Source organism: Perna viridis, chromosome 4, assembly GCF_037379345.1.
Source record: "Perna viridis isolate PV_CMFRI_1.1 ecotype Kerala chromosome 4, ASM3737934v1, whole genome shotgun sequence".
Taxonomy (NCBI): domain Eukaryota; kingdom Metazoa; phylum Mollusca; class Bivalvia; order Mytilida; family Mytilidae; genus Perna; species Perna viridis.
This window is the reverse complement of record NC_142448.1, coordinates 49604263-49622356: the sequence shown is the minus strand read 5'-3', so window position 1 is coordinate 49622356 and position 18094 is coordinate 49604263. Positions and strand designations below refer to the sequence as shown.

General features: G+C 32.3%; 1 protein-coding gene across 1 annotated transcript; it reads left to right on the top strand.

The window, feature by feature from the left end:
• Positions 1–4982: 4982 nt before the first annotated feature.
• LOC148620390 (microfibril-associated glycoprotein 4-like) lies at positions 4983–11965 on the top strand. The gene is made up of 6 exons (XM_088581238.1): positions 4983–5117; positions 5885–5977; positions 6269–6399; positions 9394–9490; positions 10113–10277; positions 11673–11965. Exons 1-6 carry the CDS (start codon positions 5033–5035, stop codon positions 11921–11923), a joined length of 822 nt encoding a protein of 273 aa, XP_088437364.1. The 5' UTR covers positions 4983–5032; the 3' UTR covers positions 11924–11965.
• The last annotated feature ends 6129 nt before the right edge of the window (positions 11966–18094 follow it).

The window sequence follows — 18094 nt, the reverse complement described above, 5'->3', positions numbered from 1 at the left end:
ACATGCATAAACGTAGACAATACAATAGGGAATACACAACATATCTTAAATAAGACACGAGTGAGTCTATACCCTTGTATACTGTAGTAACACCTAATTCGTCTATACCCATGTGGAAATCTGAACCGTTTACGATCCCCTATACCTAAATCGATACTGTAGATGTCATACCACTATTCCTGGTATCCATTACTTTCTTAGTTAAATTCAGTTTTTTATAAGGCTCCATTTTTTTTATATCACTGCAGATGATGCTAGAGGGGTATCATTATGATGGTCACCCTTTACCTTAACTTTTATATAAAAAAAAACAATACACCTTGTGTGCCTTCTAAGAAAGAACGGTAAAGCGGAAGTAGAAAGGAGCAGAAATCACTACTTTCATTTTGAAAATTTAATCAAATCAAGGGGCCTACAGTTTTGGTTCAGAATTGTTTTACCCTACACTGAACAAAGAAAAGTTTTTAGAGTATTGCTGATTCATTTAGCTTTCAGATGACACTACGTTTGTATACCTCTACTAAACAAGGAGAATTATTGGGTGCAATATTGGGACTACTTTCATTATGAACTACTTTCTTGTATGCTCAGATGACTGGTTTCCAAAATAGTGGTACAGTGAAACTTCTCCAAACCGGCCACCACTGGGACAAGAAAAAATGGCTGGTTTTGTGAAATATAGCAATGCATTCCAAGAGCTGTTTCCATTAATGTGTTCTATAACCCTACACCTTGTCAGTTTGTTGGTCGAGACATTGAATGCCAATTCAAAACTTTTGGCTTTTTATTTCATTTCATAGCTTGAATTATTTGTAAATGATTTGATTTTACAAACGGTAATGCCGATAACATAATGTTCGCGGTTTTGAAAGAATGTGTATTAAAGATCAAAGGGCTATTGATGGTAACTTATTATTTGTAATGTTTTCGTAAATTACTATCAACAAAGTCTAATAACTTCACCCCTATGTTGTTTTGGCTTGGGCATAGGTCACAGTAATTGACGGTTAAAAAATCGTAAAGATCGTACCATTAAATGACCCCGGTTGCCCGGCGTGTGTACACCAATTAACTGCCAACCAGTGACAAAATGTAATGTTTGGATTAAATGTGTTGTTCAAACTACTGTCCCCTTCAATTTTCATCTGTCCACTGATGAAGTGAATGAATTATTAATTACGTAATCATTGACCGTTTTGTTGACATATTTATTACATGTGAACAATAACCGAGAGAGGTTGTTTTATTTGAAATATGTAACTTAAACTGTGAAAAAAACGGCCGGTATACGGTTTTAGGGGTTGGCCGGTCTATTGACGAAGAAAAAACTCACAGGTTTTAAGGTATATCGGCCGGGACTTTTGAAATCGGCCGGTTTGAAGGGAAGACCGGTTTTCTGAGGGTCCGGTTTGGAGAAGTTTCACTGTATTACATTTATAGGCAACACCTGTAAAACCACAATCAAGTCATAAAATGTAAGGACTAGCATTTCAGTAAATGCTAAGATCAGCAATGCAATTAAAAATTAATTGTATTTATACTGAAATTGATAAAAGAGGATTACGTTTGCACAATATCGAATATTGATAGTTCTTTTTCAAACTTTAAGGCCGACAAACATCTCGATGTCGTAAAGTTTATTAACGTATCACTATACACAGTTCATAAATCTACTTTAGCTTTGAATAAGATTTCTGTTTTTGTCTTGCTTGTGCTGAATGTTGCGAAAGGCGAAACTAAGGTATTACTTTTTCGAAGTAGGCGTCCAGATTATGTTGTTTTCTGATTAGGTCAGTTTGATATGATCCGAGTGTGCTAGGTCAATATTTGGTATGAAGTTTTACCACAAACATGTATTCGATTATCACATTTGCCCCGACAGTCCCGTATGTAGACTTCAAAATTTCAAATTTCACGTGAAGATTTTATGTTTAGTTTTCTGATTTTAACAAACCAACATCCCCAATAGACTTTTTCTAAATTAGTGACTAGATTATTTTTCTCTGCATAACTAAAGTCTTCAAATGAAAAGACTTGCCGAACTGCAATATGAATAGTTTTATATATATTTTGGAGGCCTTGTACTGCATGATTTATAATTTTGATTTTGCCCATTATCGAAGACAGTGGTGACCTGTAGAAGTATAATTTTATTGCTTGGTATTTGGTGGATGACTATCTCATTGGCAATCATACCACATCTCCTATTTCTAGATTTTATATGAACACTAACGGGAAAGCCGGTCACATTACAGAGATTTGAAATTTCTGGAAATAGGTATGGTTTCGATCGTCCTCAATTTTACGAACAACTATCGTTTATGTCGAAAATGCATGTTTCAAAATCGGATAGTATAGCAAGCGCCATGTAGCGGAATTCAGAACAATCATCTGTAACCAACCGCTGCAGACAGCAGGCTTTTCGAAGTTCTCTGACATTACTTCAATCAAATCGCGCTTACCAGTCGAATAACGTCGCGTAAATCATTCACTTTTTTCCCGCCTTTGCAAGATTCTGGAATTTTCTGGGAGATCTGGCTGCAGCGACTAAAGTAAATTTCGAACGTCAGATTAATTAATCTTATTAAAAAGTAATTAGTGTTCACCTATTAATTTTAAAAGTAAAAGCATTAGAACATGACCGTACAATAAATACATTGTGCAGATTTGGTGAAAGAAAATTTACTCATAAAACATAATAACATAATAACACAAATTGACGATCGTTCCAAAATGCATTTCATTTCCTTCTGAAATTGCCAGTTGTAATTCATTATAATCATTTCGATTAACTGTAATGTGAGAACTACTTTGTTCGTTGACAAAAATGCGGAAGTCAGATTTATGTTGCAAGAGTTCCAATAAGAACGTTTGGTGGAATTAGAGCCATTTCAGTATTGATTTTAATATATTGTGGTAGATAACTGAAACATGTTTAAACACATACAAGAGATTACATATTATTGCATTTCGGTGGTTGTATAATACATTTGTATTCCTTGAAAATTATAATATTTCAGGCAGGTGTTATATTATAGACACCAATAAAAATGCAAAAACTAAGTATTGAATGACTTATTGTTTAGTGAAAACTAAGACTTGAGATATGTCAGGTGATGATGAGATCTCGTAAATGTTTGGGCAAGCCATCTGTATCTTATGCACTTCGACCAAGTAATGAATTTAACCAGTGATTATCAACTTAATTTATCGTTCCCATTTGTTCGTTTGGAGATGTGTATGCTGGTCTTGGATCATTCATTTTGAATAGCCCGATAACATCAACCCCGTATTCTTCATTGAAAACTATTGCATTCTATCTGCTTTAAATAGGGCAGCTGCTTGGATGGCTGTATCTTGGATACGATCATGTCATGTAAATATTGATTTAAAGCTAAGTCTTTTATTCGAGTGCAATGAATGTAGTAGAATAACAGAAGTATCAAATTTCGGCAACAAAAGCCGAAGCATCGGCTATGGGAAGATTCAAATACATTAAAATCCAAAAAACATAGCCTGAAGGTGAACATATGAAAGAGACGGTCTGCACGAACCGAATAAAAAAACTACACATAAAAGTTACATATAAGGGAAACAAGACTTCACACAAAAAGCTAAAGCACTTGCAGTATGAACTGACACTATAAACCGGGGTGACACCATATGCTCCGAAGGGAAAGCATGTCCTACTCCGCATGCAACACCCGCCATATAATAAATGAGTATAATCCAGTCATAAACTAGCAACAATCATGCAGCTGCACGGTACGTGTCAAACACTATTCACACTAGGGCGAAATCATTCATTTCACCTGAGACTCATGATGTAAACATAGTAAATTACTTTGAAATTGTGGAAAAATATCCGGAATTGACAAAAGTTGATTAAGGTAACAAAAAAATCACCGTAAAACTTACGCCATTACCAAATATTGCTTTAACACCGCGAATTTGATATCACAAATCAATAATCCATGCGATAAAAAATCAATATATAGCCAATTTTACACTTTAATGATGATTTCAAAAGAAATGGTATGTATATCTCCCTGAGTACACTAACACGACTTTTCAAAATAATAGATGAAACTAGTCTGATGAAAAAAAAATTAATACTTCTTTAATCCGGACCTGCGTATAGATATCCGTGCATATTGAATATATGACATAGTTTAAGAACATTTTATTTAATTATATATAGATTAAAACTCAAAATTAAATGCTTTTGAAAATGCAACGCCAGGGCATTGATACAAAAGCACATTTATTATCATAATGCACTGTGTCATGATTTTAAAAAAAATTATCAAAATGAAACACATCCATTACCTTGAATTACCATGAATCTTATCTCTACTGACATGGGCATGTAAACTTATTTTTTTTTTAAATTGGCAAACATTCAACTGACTCTGAGGATATCAGTGTCATTAATAATTGTAATAGAGAACCGTAATGACTTCTATGACCTATCTACTTTCACTTTGTGTTAAAAGAGCTACTTACTGCGGCTATTTGTTAATTTGAAAATATTTAAAATTTGCAAGATCTACCGTATTTAATTTGGTTAAAACTGTAGATTAGAGATAAATGCATAACTATTTTCAAACTACAGATCTATCTGCAGATAGAATTATATTAAGAAAGAGCATAGTTTGTACTGTGGGTCTTATAATATATTTTACTATTGGCAGTGTGTTGTATTAAGCAGTTCATTATTGAAGAAGAAATAAGCTGAAACCGATGTATTTTAATTGAGAGTTTCCTTGACTCAGTGTTTAAGTACTTTGAAATTTTCTTTCACACAAAAAATCTAAAGCTATTTGATTTATCAAATATCAACAAAAACTACAAGCTAGTACATTTTAGAGTACAGGGGAAAATGTAAAAATGTGAACATATGGTGAATTGAACATGCGCGCATTTGAACACGCAAACCAAACATTATCATGCAATCTGAATCATCGTCATCATGTAGAATATGAAAAAATACTGGTAGGAAATCAATCAGTTTTGGATCAGGCAGTCCATCATGACTTGTTTTTTACTAAATTTAGTATTGGTGTTAATGGGAATTTTGGTGACAGGACAGCACATTCATACGAAAAAAGACTCAGGTATAATTAATGTTTTTTGTACATAATCGTACGATTTCTTTAGATATATCATGTATATATAACAATTAACAATAGAATTCTTTGTCACGATGACATTTAAACTTGAGAATAGTTCCCTTAACTTGAATATTTTATGATTTACAAAATCAAAATATATTCTTGATTTAAAAGAAAACAGTTACAGTTGATAATGACATTTTATGCAATATTCATTTTCATATTTTTAATTTTTAATTCAGTCTTATATTATGTGTGATGCATAAAAATCCATAGTTTTTTTAGGACAAGAAAAATATTTATATTTGTCACATTTAAAGCTCTATGTTTTTCTATAAAACTTTTAACTCTCCCCTTGGCTACGTTCCTTATCCTTATTGCCCCATTTCAACACAATAGCCTAATTCACCATGACCTTTTCCACATTTTCCTTCCTTGTCGTAATTTCCCCTTGTCCTATACGTAAAAAAATATGGATTACGAATGTAACAAATTTAAGCACTTATTTTTATCAAATAAAATATTTTACATATTTCTATTTCAAATTTGCTTACCATCAATCAGTACCTGATTAACACTGAATCATCATTTCCGTTGTCTTCCGCACAATTCCCATTTGACTCATGTCTTATCCTCACTACCCAATACCCAATAAAATGGGGTGACGGTACTATAGAAGCTAATATAAACCAAAACAAAAAACAAAACAAAAACAAAAACAAACCCAAAACGGGTGCATGTGTATATCAATGTATTTATCTCACTTTCAGTTGTGACTTTTTCTGGTACAGCTGCAGACAATGTAGTTAAACTTCTGTCTAACAGCTGTAAATGTAAAGACCCGAACAGAAGGAAATGCAAGAGTAAGTTTTAAAATACAAGATTAACTCCGCTCAATAGTGTGTAGATGTATTTTGTTCTTCCTTTTTGTTTAAGTTATTTTACTAAGATTTCCACTTACTCATCAAGAAGGTACCAGGGTACATTTTACACTCAGTCACATCATTTTCTTATATAGGGCGAACAAATACTACTGGTTATTTCCATCTATATAGCTTATATACCTTTTTTCTATTTTGTTGCCACTAATTTCTTTTAAGAAGTAAGGCTTTTAACTATGTTATTTAATTGTTGCAATTCAATTATTTTTTTAGCTAAAAGACCTTCAGACTGTGGCGAACTGGACAAGAAAACATGTCCAAGCGGTGTTTACACAATTTTTCCTGGTGATACATCTGAGATTGACGTATTCTGCGAAATGTTACTAGATGGCGGTGGGTGGACGGTAAGAAATTATAGCTAATTTTCTTAATTGTTTGTCCAAAATTTTTAAAGAGTTTAAGCTAAATTTTTTGATGTTGCATATTTTTAAAGGGAAAGTTTATGGAATCCGCATCATATACATTGTACTACACCCAAAGGGAAACTCTTCTGTTTCTTCTCTACTGTCTATATAGTCCATGGGCCACATAGGGAAATTTTTTTTCCCTTTTTTAGGCAAAGCTGTAGCTTTATGCCAAAGGAGACAAGCAAAATTTTGAAAAATAACATTTTAATTGCTACTGTGTCATAATGAATTGTTAAAACTGACATTTTTGTCGTGAAAAGCTCAAAAACAATTTTTCTGTTCATTTCAAATAACAAATTTTGAGGATATGAATTGATTCCTTACAAAAAAGAAAAAAAAAGGAGAATTCCAGATTTTTAGCTGTTGCCATCATTTGGTCCGTTGAAAAAAAAACATGGCAGTCGTTTCTAAAAAGAGAACAGACAGAAATTTGTGACATATAATGTATGTATCTACAAAACCGTAAGGTATAGCAAAATTCTGAAAAGGGTAAAAATAATCTATCTGTGGTCAAATTTTCGGGTTAATCTGTAAAGCTAATTAGACTTATTAGAACAAAATTTTGTATGAATGTTCCTTATTGTGTTATTCAAAGAACGTACGTGGGGATTTGATCCGTTGAAAAACATGGCCGCCGTTTATACACATAGAACATAAGGGTCAGACAGAAGGGAATCTTCAAAACTGACAGAGTATAAGTGTTTAGCAAAATGAGATCTATATATGGCAAATATTGCATGTGGATCTGTTTAAGAATGTTTGAGTTATTGCCCCTATTCATGATTTTTTATTGTTTTCTTAATGTCATTACTTTTAACAATTTTCTCCATAGAACCTACTGAACGGAATCTTATAAAAAAAGATATGATTATTCCTTGAATATGAGCGTTAAGAATTATATCCAAGAGATAACATGGCCACTTTTACGAAAATAAAATGATGCTTATCGAGAAAGGTGTGCGACAAGAAAAAATATTTCAGTACATTGCTCCTTGAAAAATCTCATGATATATACTGTCAATTGATATATATATATATATATATAAATATATGTATATTCATTGCTGAACATTATCAAGTACTGCATATGATCCGTAGATAGTTATTGATACTTACAGTACACCATAAAATTGGACTCAACAAATAATGATTAAAGATAACTCCCTGCAGAAACTTTGAATAATTCTTTTTTACTTAAACAATAATGTGATAGATATTCACACATTTTTTGCTAAGTTAAAACGTAATTTTTGTATTTTCATGGTCACACAATACAAACATACAATTATATAAATATTGTAAAGTTAGGTTTGTTGTACACGTGTTTCAAGGAATGACGTCTCATCAGCAATATTAAAACCCAATGCCAAGAAAATGCTCTATTCAATATTAGAAAATTACAAAAAGTTCTCAATATCAAGAATATCGAAATGGGAAGCCAAAACCAGTTCAAAGGTTAAGAGAGATATGTTAAAGTGGAATAAACTCTCAATATTTTATGGGACTTACCGCAGTGGAATGGTGCCTCTGATCGATTTTCTAACGTAAAATGTTGTACTTGCCTCTCATCATCCATTGCAAATTTTGATATACTTCACACGTGTTTCGTGGCTAACCTCCCATCAACAGGACAAGAACTAAACATATAGGAAGGTCTAAATCGGAAAATTACTTGTATGAAGACTTACTCATCATCATAACCAGAAATATTTGAAAAGGAAGAAAAAAATCAGTACCGAGAGGTTCTACCAAAGAATGAAGCCTCAGAGATGAGTGGTGTGGTGATTTTTTAATTGGTAATATAATAAACTGCAAACTTTGGGAAATAGTCTGTGATATATTCGGGATTAGCCAATTGTCATCAATAGGCAGATAAATACCCCAAGGGACATTTCCACGCTGATTGTTATTTTATTTTGTTAATAGGAATGAATTGTAAAGGAGTTTTACCTTAACAAAATAAAATAAAGATTATTTGAAGCACGTGTTTGAGTAAAATTAAGGTATTAATTGATTTAAAATTAAATCATTTAATTACTGCTATTGTGGAAACGTAAACTATAATAAATATGTAAATAAAAGTACATCCAAGAACTCCAATATTGGAGTTTAACACATAACAAGACCTAAATAAGTTCTATAAATTTGCAATGTGTCGTTTCAGGAAAGTGAATAGATAGATTTTCAGCAATCTGACATGAACCAAAACAAAAATGAAATTTTGATGCTTGAAAAAATTTTTTTGTCTTTTATACAGTTGAAAACGACATCTTTTTGAATTTTGCGGTGACAGTATAAAATCATCGATTAAAAGCAATTGTTGCATGGCAAATATTAGATATACATGTATGAGCGAACTTCTAAGATGTGAAATTTCCTTATTTTTCAAAATTGTGCTTTATATTATGTTTTTATACTATAAAACTATACTTCTATACTCAAACTTATGTTTTTTACTGAATTTAATCTAGATGTCATCTACTATTGCGAGTTAAATATACAATCTGAAATGTAATTTTTTAATAAAATCACCGATTTGTTTTGGTGTAGGGGAAGGTTTTTCATTTCAACTGCCATAAGACGTGGCTAAATATATTTTAAATCGCCGTAAAGTAAAAATGCTGAAAAACAAACTTATTTAAAGAAAAAAATATAGAATAAAATGATCACAGCAGTGGAATATTTTGATATGAATATGTTTATACTTTGTAGTAACTGCCAGATGACAATCAGTTCAATACTTATTCCTTAGATAATAGAAAAGTAAACTAGAGTCGAAAATTCTACTGGTAGGATGGGTCACCTAGATTGTATCTTGTTCATTGACTATTATCAGTATGTTGCATTGTTTGAACTGACACCAGTTGCTTCGGAAGGTTAACTGAACTAATTTAAGTTAAACATTAAAATATAATTAACAATATCTCACAGGTTATTCAACGTCGTCGGGATGGATCAGTAAATTTTTACAGAAATTGGGCGACATATAAGGCAGGATTTGGTTCGTTCAATGGAGAATTCTGGCTTGGTAAGACTTATAATATGCTCAAAAACAAATTGTGCACGAACGAGTTTTGTAAAAATCTGTACAACACTTAATATATATATGCAACATTTAGTAAAGGGTGCCACATTGAGATATGATCTAATCAAGTTTCCTTCAACCACAATCAGTAATAATAAAGCACTACAATTAACTGGATAACTTCTTGGTCCCTCTTCTTATTTCAGTCTGATTTTTTTTTCAAAAACAATATAGATGTTTATATTAACTTCTTTTTGTTTCCCTTTAGTTTGAGCTGCTTGAACATTTTAGTACAATTTGTTTAGTTATTATTAGTTATTTCCTTTAAACTTTTTTATACATTTTGCTTTATCAAAAAGTAATTTATTTATACAAAACAAAAATGTTCAGCAATTTATCTGTTATATATTTTATTTCAAACATTGCCGATATGTTCGAAGAAAGAATAAAATATGAGCCTGATAGTTAATATTTTGTCAATTTAAGTTGAGAGTGTTAACTACTTTTTCATCGCTGAAATCAATCCTTTTCTTATGACCATGTTTTTGGTGTATGTACTACAACATCGTGCATACTTTCTGCAGAATCATTATACCTTTTATTTGATATAAATGCATTTTTGTAGGCAACGATCATATTCATCAAATTACGTCCCAAGCATCTTACACTCTGAGAATTGATATGAAAGATTTTGAAAACAACAAAAGATATGCCAAATATTCCAAGTTTTCTGTTGGGGATGAATCTAGTGGTTACATGCTTCACGTCACAGGATATCAAGGAAATGCAGGTAGTCTACTATAAGTTGCTATAAGGTATTTTTTTTAATCAGTATAAGTAGTCCATTGTTCAAGGCTGTATCCAATAAAGATGTTTCTACTGTATATCATGTAAAGAGTGTAACATATTTGTTGATGAATAAGTAAAAAATAGAGATTGCAAGTTACTGAATGATGTTATTCATATGGAGAAATATTTTTAAAGGAGCAATAATTATATTTCTTTAAAACGCCTTTGATCAGATTTTGCTTTATATATTTTTTTTCAATATTATTTCTGAGCTGATTTTTTATTTATCACTTAACGGTGTTCTGGACTTACCCAAATGTTTATCTTATAACTGTGTGTAACCGTTCATTATCTTCCTGCATTTTTACTTCAAATTTGATCCTTTACCCCCTCACTCCCCCATGAAATGAAATCAAATGGTTTCTCTCTTAGTTCTCAGTACATTCCTAATGAAAGGTTAAAGTAAAACCAAGACATTCCTTTCGCAGTGATTCAAATATTCAAATATATAACAGGTTTCTTTTGAAAAAAAAGATACATGTGACCAAGGTGGCACAGAAACTGATGAAAAGGCTTGCTCTCTTAATGGGCATGCAATACAGTTGCATTTCACTTCGTCACAGATTTGATTTGGTTACATATTCAAGGCTTACTAAATTGTGTTTTGAATATTTGTTTTAGCAATTCCAGGGTCAGGTGTAGACGTTGGCTACACGGTTTTATCTAAATTGTTACTGAACCGTGCATGATGTTAAATAGAAGTTAACTATTCGATTAAATATATTTTAAATTTAAGCGAACAAAGGCCACGAAATTATTATAGCGTAGTATTTGAGATTAAAAAAGTAGCTTTTTTGCATATTTTGTGCAAATGTTGTGCATATTCTATAACTGTATTAAGAGAGGTTTATGTATTAATTCCTTGAATTACTCAAATACAACAATATCTAAACACGTGTACAATTTCTAATAAACGTATATAGAATGAAGTGATATACCGAATGTTCCCTGTGTAATAATTTTCAAAACTTCAGTTTCAAAATGAATTCTGTGATTGCACTCTTAGACTGCTAAAACGTAACAACACGAAAATCACTTTGCCAATACAATTATTTTTAAGAAAATCCACATAATGGAAAGGTTAATCATCAATAACCACAATATAACTGCTCGTACCAAAAACGTTTGAAAATTTCCTTCTGCAAGGATCATGTTCAGCGCGCTCGTTATATCTGGGAGTTTGTAGGCAATCGTGAACGTATTTTGGATATTCACTCCTTGCAATAAATAATTCGGTCAATATTACCTCAATGTTCTCAATTCGTTTATTTACTTGTGAACAAACTAATGGTACCAGGTTAATCGTAAAATATCATAGCATGCTAACTTTCTTCAGGTGATGGGATTAAAAAGTACCAAAGTGGTCGTAAATTTTCCACAAAGGACACGGACAATGATGAATCACCAAACAGCTGTTCACATCAATATAAAGGCGCGTGGTGGTATGGTAACTGTCATTGCAGTAATCTGAATGGATTGTATCTTTCGGGAAATCATAGTTCATTTGCTGATGGTGTTAACTGGTGTCAGTGGAAGGGATACCATTATTCACTGAAGTCTACAACCATGATGATAAGACGAGGTTGAAACATTCTGTCAGATTAAAATAAAGTTTAAGTTTAATCTTAATCTACAGTTTCATCATTTAAGAAAGCAAGTATGGGTAATTAAGTACAACTCCGCCTTAAAACTAGACAGAGGCTAATATTTAGTGAAAATTGCATTTCTTTATTCCAAATATACTTTATTGGAAATCCTTTTGTAGGCCCCATAAAAACTATATAAGGAGTTCTAGCGCGATACAAAAAGTCAGCGTAGATTCGGCAAGCTCTGGCATAACGTATGAGTTGTGATATGAACACTGCATACGCAGGAGCCGAAGGGATGTTGCCACAGATGAAAGGAAAGTATACAATTCTGAATGAAAAGTCATCACGTTTGTCGTAAAGTTTGGTCAATAGTTTTCCTTTACCATCGATTTCTAAGTGTAGGTCAAGATATGAGGCTGACTTCACAGTGTCTGTAGTATCCTTTATCTCAACTTCTTTTGGGAAGATGCGATGTATCAAATCCCCGAAATTAGGATTGTTTATAGATAATACGTCATCTATATAGCGGAAACTGAGATTGAAGGATCTAGCCAAACGATATTCTTTCTTTCTGATCAAATCAGCTATGAAGTCAGCCTCATAAGACTGAAGGAATAGGTCAGCAAGTAAAGGAGCACAATTTGTTCCCATTGGAATGCCGACCTTTTGTTGAAAAACACGTCCACCACACTGGACAAATGTTGTCGATTAAAAATTCCAGCATTTTGTAAACATCTTCCTCTGTATATATGGAAGATGATTTGGAATTATTTCTTACAAAGTATGAGGAATCTCTACCAAGAACTATGGTAAAAACAACGTCAAAATTCGGTTATGTTCTACTACAGAATAAGTACAGAAAAATTTCCCGCCAGAGAATTTTTACACTATAACAAGATACAAGAACATGTATTGCAACACTGCCTGCACAATGTAAGAATAAAAGGGTCTGAAAATTCCCAACGATGTAAGAACTGTCAAATGCCCAAAGCAAATTTTTTGTGGTTTCCTCTGCGGCACTCGAATTCGTTCCGCTTCGATATCTATGGCAACACTGCCTGCACAAAATCCAGCGCCCTAGACCACTTGGCAAGCTAGGCTGTATAAAATATAGGTTTCGCTAGCCGGGTCATTCCTCCTCGTAGGATTAATCTAGGGATGTAACTTAGTACACGATGTATTGTAGTACGGGACAACTCATCTAGGTGTTGTTATGTAGGATAGAAGATCAAATTAACGATGCATGCAACAGCAAATTAATATTATATAAACGTCTCAGAATATGACGACCCTATTTGCTATACTGCTCCATAGGATCACATTGATACAAGGAAAACAAATTAAGTACAGAAGTGTCTGAAAATTCGACAGTTCTAACATCGTTTGGAATTTTGGTCGTTCCCATCGGTCAACGTTATCCAAAATGAACAGTTAACTGATACATACAAAAAAGCAAGATAGTTCAGTCTAACAATTTCAGCTTCCACTTTATTGGTGTTATTCTTCAGTTTATCAATCCTCGGAATATTCTAATCTGAGTTATCCCACAGAGCTCGATATCAATGACACTTCAGAACACTTAAGTCTACCTCGTATCTTGATCTTAATCTCGAAAAGGCAATGGAAGAACATAAACAAAACCACCACTTGACTGACGTGACAAACTTGATTTTTCATTTGGTAGCTATCTATTCCTATCTTGTATTATACTACACATGTAGCTGCTCTGGAGTATGGAATTGTTATTGAAAACCACACACGTTTTTAATAAAAATATAGTCAGTATGTTAATCCTCTTATTGGTCAGGAAGCGGTTCGCACAGAAACCGTTGGAACAAGAATACTGATATTATCGTATGAAAGACAACCGTCGTCACAATGATATCCTTGATCTTTATGGCCTAACTGATTCAATAATGACCAGTGAACAGCAGTTGTCATATATTGATTTCCTTTTCATCGAGAATGATCCTTATCCGTAGCTAGGCAAGTGTCGTGCAAGAAGCAGGAACTGTGCGCACTTCCAACACGTGTATTGTCTTTTGTTCTTTGTCGTTGATAATTCATATGTGCTGGAGCGCGTCTTTAAGCAGTGAACAACTTTTATATCCCCTTCTTTCGTTGTCCCTCAGGCATTTTTAGCATAATTTTACTTTGGCCAAGACATCTTCAATAAGATATTAGCTCTTGCCGGATTGAAATCTAGCCATGTGCATTAGCTCTGATTTTACTGATATGACCTTCTAATTAACGCGTCGATATATTTTGAAATACTTGAACAAGATTACGATATTTGTGTAGTTTGAAATTTTGGATTGATGCATATGCTCTAATGCCGTACAATATGTTCGAAATGATATTTGGCATATGAACATTTCTAGGGTCATTTTCAATTAACTTGAAGAGTAGTGGTCATCAAATGACTTAAATCTTGTTATAAGTATCTGAGCGGTACTATCAGTCGATTTTTTAATAACAAAAAAAATCAATATCATTATGGTCATGATCAATCTATTTGACTGCATGACTTCAAATCAAGGTAAAAAAGCTTTTTTTAGATACGGTGTCAGCTTTTGTCTAGGATATAAAATTGTATTGTATGTAGGAGACTTGAAATTATATATATAGTATATCTGACCGAATGGTCTAGGTTTGGTTTATTGCAAGCGATAATGCCAACGATATCACAGCGGTACAAGTTCTCCCAGAATAGGAAAAGACCAAACGTTTGGTTCGCAAATGTTATTCTAACATCCTTAGGGAATTTTTTCCGACATTTATGTACTTACAGAGGACGCTTACCCTACCGATGCACTTGATCAATGCTCCCATTTTTTAGTGGAGTTTGAGTTGCTCATTTGCTTTTGTTACTTTGTATGTTTGATTTTAGTTACTTTATGTTCTTTGTTGTGTCTGTCAGTATGTATGTTTGTTTTTTTTTTTAAACAATTTTATTATTATTATTATTATTATTATTACTATAATTATTATTATTATTTACGTATAGAAATGATGCAGTTGCTTCAGATGAGCAATTGTTTTTTTATATGTAACTTAATTACTGTTAACTGAGATATAAATTCACAAATTAGTTTGAACACTTACAGTCAAGAAAGATACTTACACTTTAATTTAGCCACTCATGAAAATGAACAATAGTGTAGATTTAACAGTACAAGTGGTGTCAAGAAATTAGCTAATTTGAACTTTCTTTGAACCCGAAATATTTTTTCTCACATCAAACTAATGAAAATTAAACTTTGATCATAGAGAGTTTACGACTCCTGTCTTTAGCGTGCCTTGTATGAGCATATTTTATTTCGTTAAGCATAAATAATTGGACTACGCTTGATTTCCATTTTAATTTACTTGGATTTTAATGCCATTTCAAAATGGTAATGATAATCACTTTTCTCATTTACTTAATGTAAAAGACTTCTAAGTAGTAAATTCAATTGTTATATTTTGTACATGTCTCTAACAAATATATACTACCACATCCAAGTTTATCTTTGCCATCAAAACAATCAACATAGAAATCACACTGTCTACTTCCTCCAATAGTTTCCGGACAGGTTATAATCTGACGTAAAATAGATAGGAACAATCTTAAAATTCATGAACTGAAACCAAAAAATAATATTTTTGACAGCGTTATAATCAATATTCTCCTTAATAAATTTAATTATTAAATATACTAAATATCGCTTCTACCAACTATCGAATGGTGGGACGAATATTTGTAAATTCATGGAGCTTTGAAATTTGTGTAACCTGGTATGATATCAACGAAAACATTTTGTTAAAAATTCTAATATTTGAATTGAGTATACAAATTTGGTGTCATTAAGAAAAGGTTTTTATATTTTATTTCGAAACAAAGTATTTGGACGTATGTCAATGTGCAACGTAAGTACATTTACCTAGGAAAAGGTTAGGACGTATGTACCCGACCGTCTATGTACACCGTAAGTACATGTACCTAGGAAAAGGTTAGGACATATCTACCCGACCGTCTACGTACATCGTAATTACATAAACCTGGGAAAAAGGTTAGGACGTATGTACCCGACTGTCGGTGTGCACTGTAAGTACATGTACCTGGGAGTAGATTTAGACGTTGTATGCGACTTTGGATGTAAACTGTAAGTACATGTACCTTGGTAGGAGATGAACATGGGCTTTAATTTAACACTTAAAATCTTTTGATGCTGTTTATGATTATATGATTAGTATAGACGTAAACGAAGGTAATTAGTATTTTATTTACGCACTACCAGGTGTTTTGTTTACATTACATATCTAAAATCTAAAATGTCTTTCCATTGCTAATTAATTTTTAATTAAAGTTATAATAAATTTTAATTATAACTGTTTAACTTGTTTTTGAATGCATTCTGATTTCGCATAATAAGCTAACCCACATCAGAAAAAGACTCTTACTCCTAACTTGAATGCCAAAATATAGACCATTTCAAATTTGTTTCGGATATGTCAGAGGAGTTTAGGTAAAACTAGTATTCTTGAGAGCTTAGTCTCATACTTATGATGATAAGTAATATATGTAATATAGGTACCATTTTAAACATATGTCATCATATAAAAACTCACGTTGACAACTTTGCTCGTCTGATGTATCTGAACAATTAACAGCACGTAGAAATCCAACAAAGATACATCTATTATCACTCTTACAGCGAAACTCGTCGGTATTGCAACCTAAAAAAGAAATAGAACTTATTTGATTTGGTGTGCAATTTGAAAACTTTTGATACAAATTTGATTGATAGTAAGTAAATTTTATGCAAAATGTAACTCACATCCACATCCAAGTTCATCGTCCCCATCAGAATAATCTATATAGAAATCACATTCACATAGGATGGGAAACAAGTTCCATCTTTACACTTAAATTTCCCATCTAGACAACCTATAATAAATGGTAAATTTGAGTGAAAGGGAAAAATGTTGTTCATTTTTATGTTTTATTGTGATATTAAGTTGATCACATTTGTACTTTTATTATATTGTTTAGCTATGTTAGATAACTATTTTTCATTTTGCCCAGAATGTTCTAACATTGAAATTAAGTATCTAAATGGACCGAAGAGAATTATGTTAGTATGCATTAAAAGAGGTTTCCAGGAGCAAATACAGACGACAAACGTCTGCGATATCCAGCTGTTTCGGATCTCAGTCTGAATCTGGAGTATTTATTAGAATCTTTCTTTTTTATGAAACAATTTTTTTTTCATTTTCCCACAGCATCGTCCCAGGTCCAAACTACAATACATTTCTCACTACAGAGTTTTGCTTTTTATTGAAGTGTGACAGTTTTACCATTACAGCCTCCTTTTCTGTCCATAACACATTTTGTTTCTTCATTGTGTCTTCTTCCAAAAGTTGAATTACAACTCGTAAGGCGTACGACCATGAAGCAGAAAAATGATAATATACTTAACTTCATTTTCTATTTTAAATCCAGAAATAGTGAAAAATCCAATATTATCATAATTTTGAATGTAAAATTCAAACACATTTCAACTGTTTATTTGCACTTAAATTAATGCATAGATTGTTTATTCGCTCCACATCCCATCCCCACCCACGGAATTTAAAAGAAAATAATTATTTAAGAAAACCTCTTATTGTCGACTATAGCATTTGTATCTTAATGATTCGATAAGCACATATAGATTCAGATTACTGTGAAGGTGTCAAGAGGATTTTTTAAGTAATTTTTGTTTATGCGCAAGAAACTTTGCAATAAACATATGTTTTCAGGAAATCATAAAGAAAAAGAAATGATTTTCAAAATTATATAGCTACACAAGCTGAAAAGTCATTCCAGAGACCTTGTGTATGAGGCCTTCAATATATCTTTTTCTCAAAATGTAGTGATTTATGCGAAACAGGTTGGGCTGGATATAGTGAAAAATTCAATATTACCATGATTTTTGAATGTAGAATTTAAACAAATTTCAACTGTTTTTTTCCACTTTAATTGTGGTAAATTGTGATTATTCGTCCACCTACCCCCATGGAATTCAAAAGTAAATAATTATATGAAAGAGTAATCAAGGGAACCATGATTATAGCGGTAATCAAACGAATGTAATCCAGGGACAAAGACCAGACATAGAAAACAGACATACGCAACAAAGAACAT

Bases quoted from the DNA above. Each gene is read 5' to 3' on its own strand.
- LOC148620390 (XM_088581238.1), top strand. From the start codon at position 5,033: ATGACTTGTTTTTTACTAAATTTAGTATTGGTGTTAATGGGAATTTTG. The intron at 5,978-6,268 runs GTAAGTTTTAAA...TTATTTTTTTAG, and splicing joins GAACAGAAGGAAATGCAAGA to CTAAAAGACCTTCAGACTGT. The intron at 10,278-11,672 runs GTAGTCTACTAT...AACTTTCTTCAG, and splicing joins AGGATATCAAGGAAATGCAG to GTGATGGGATTAAAAAGTAC.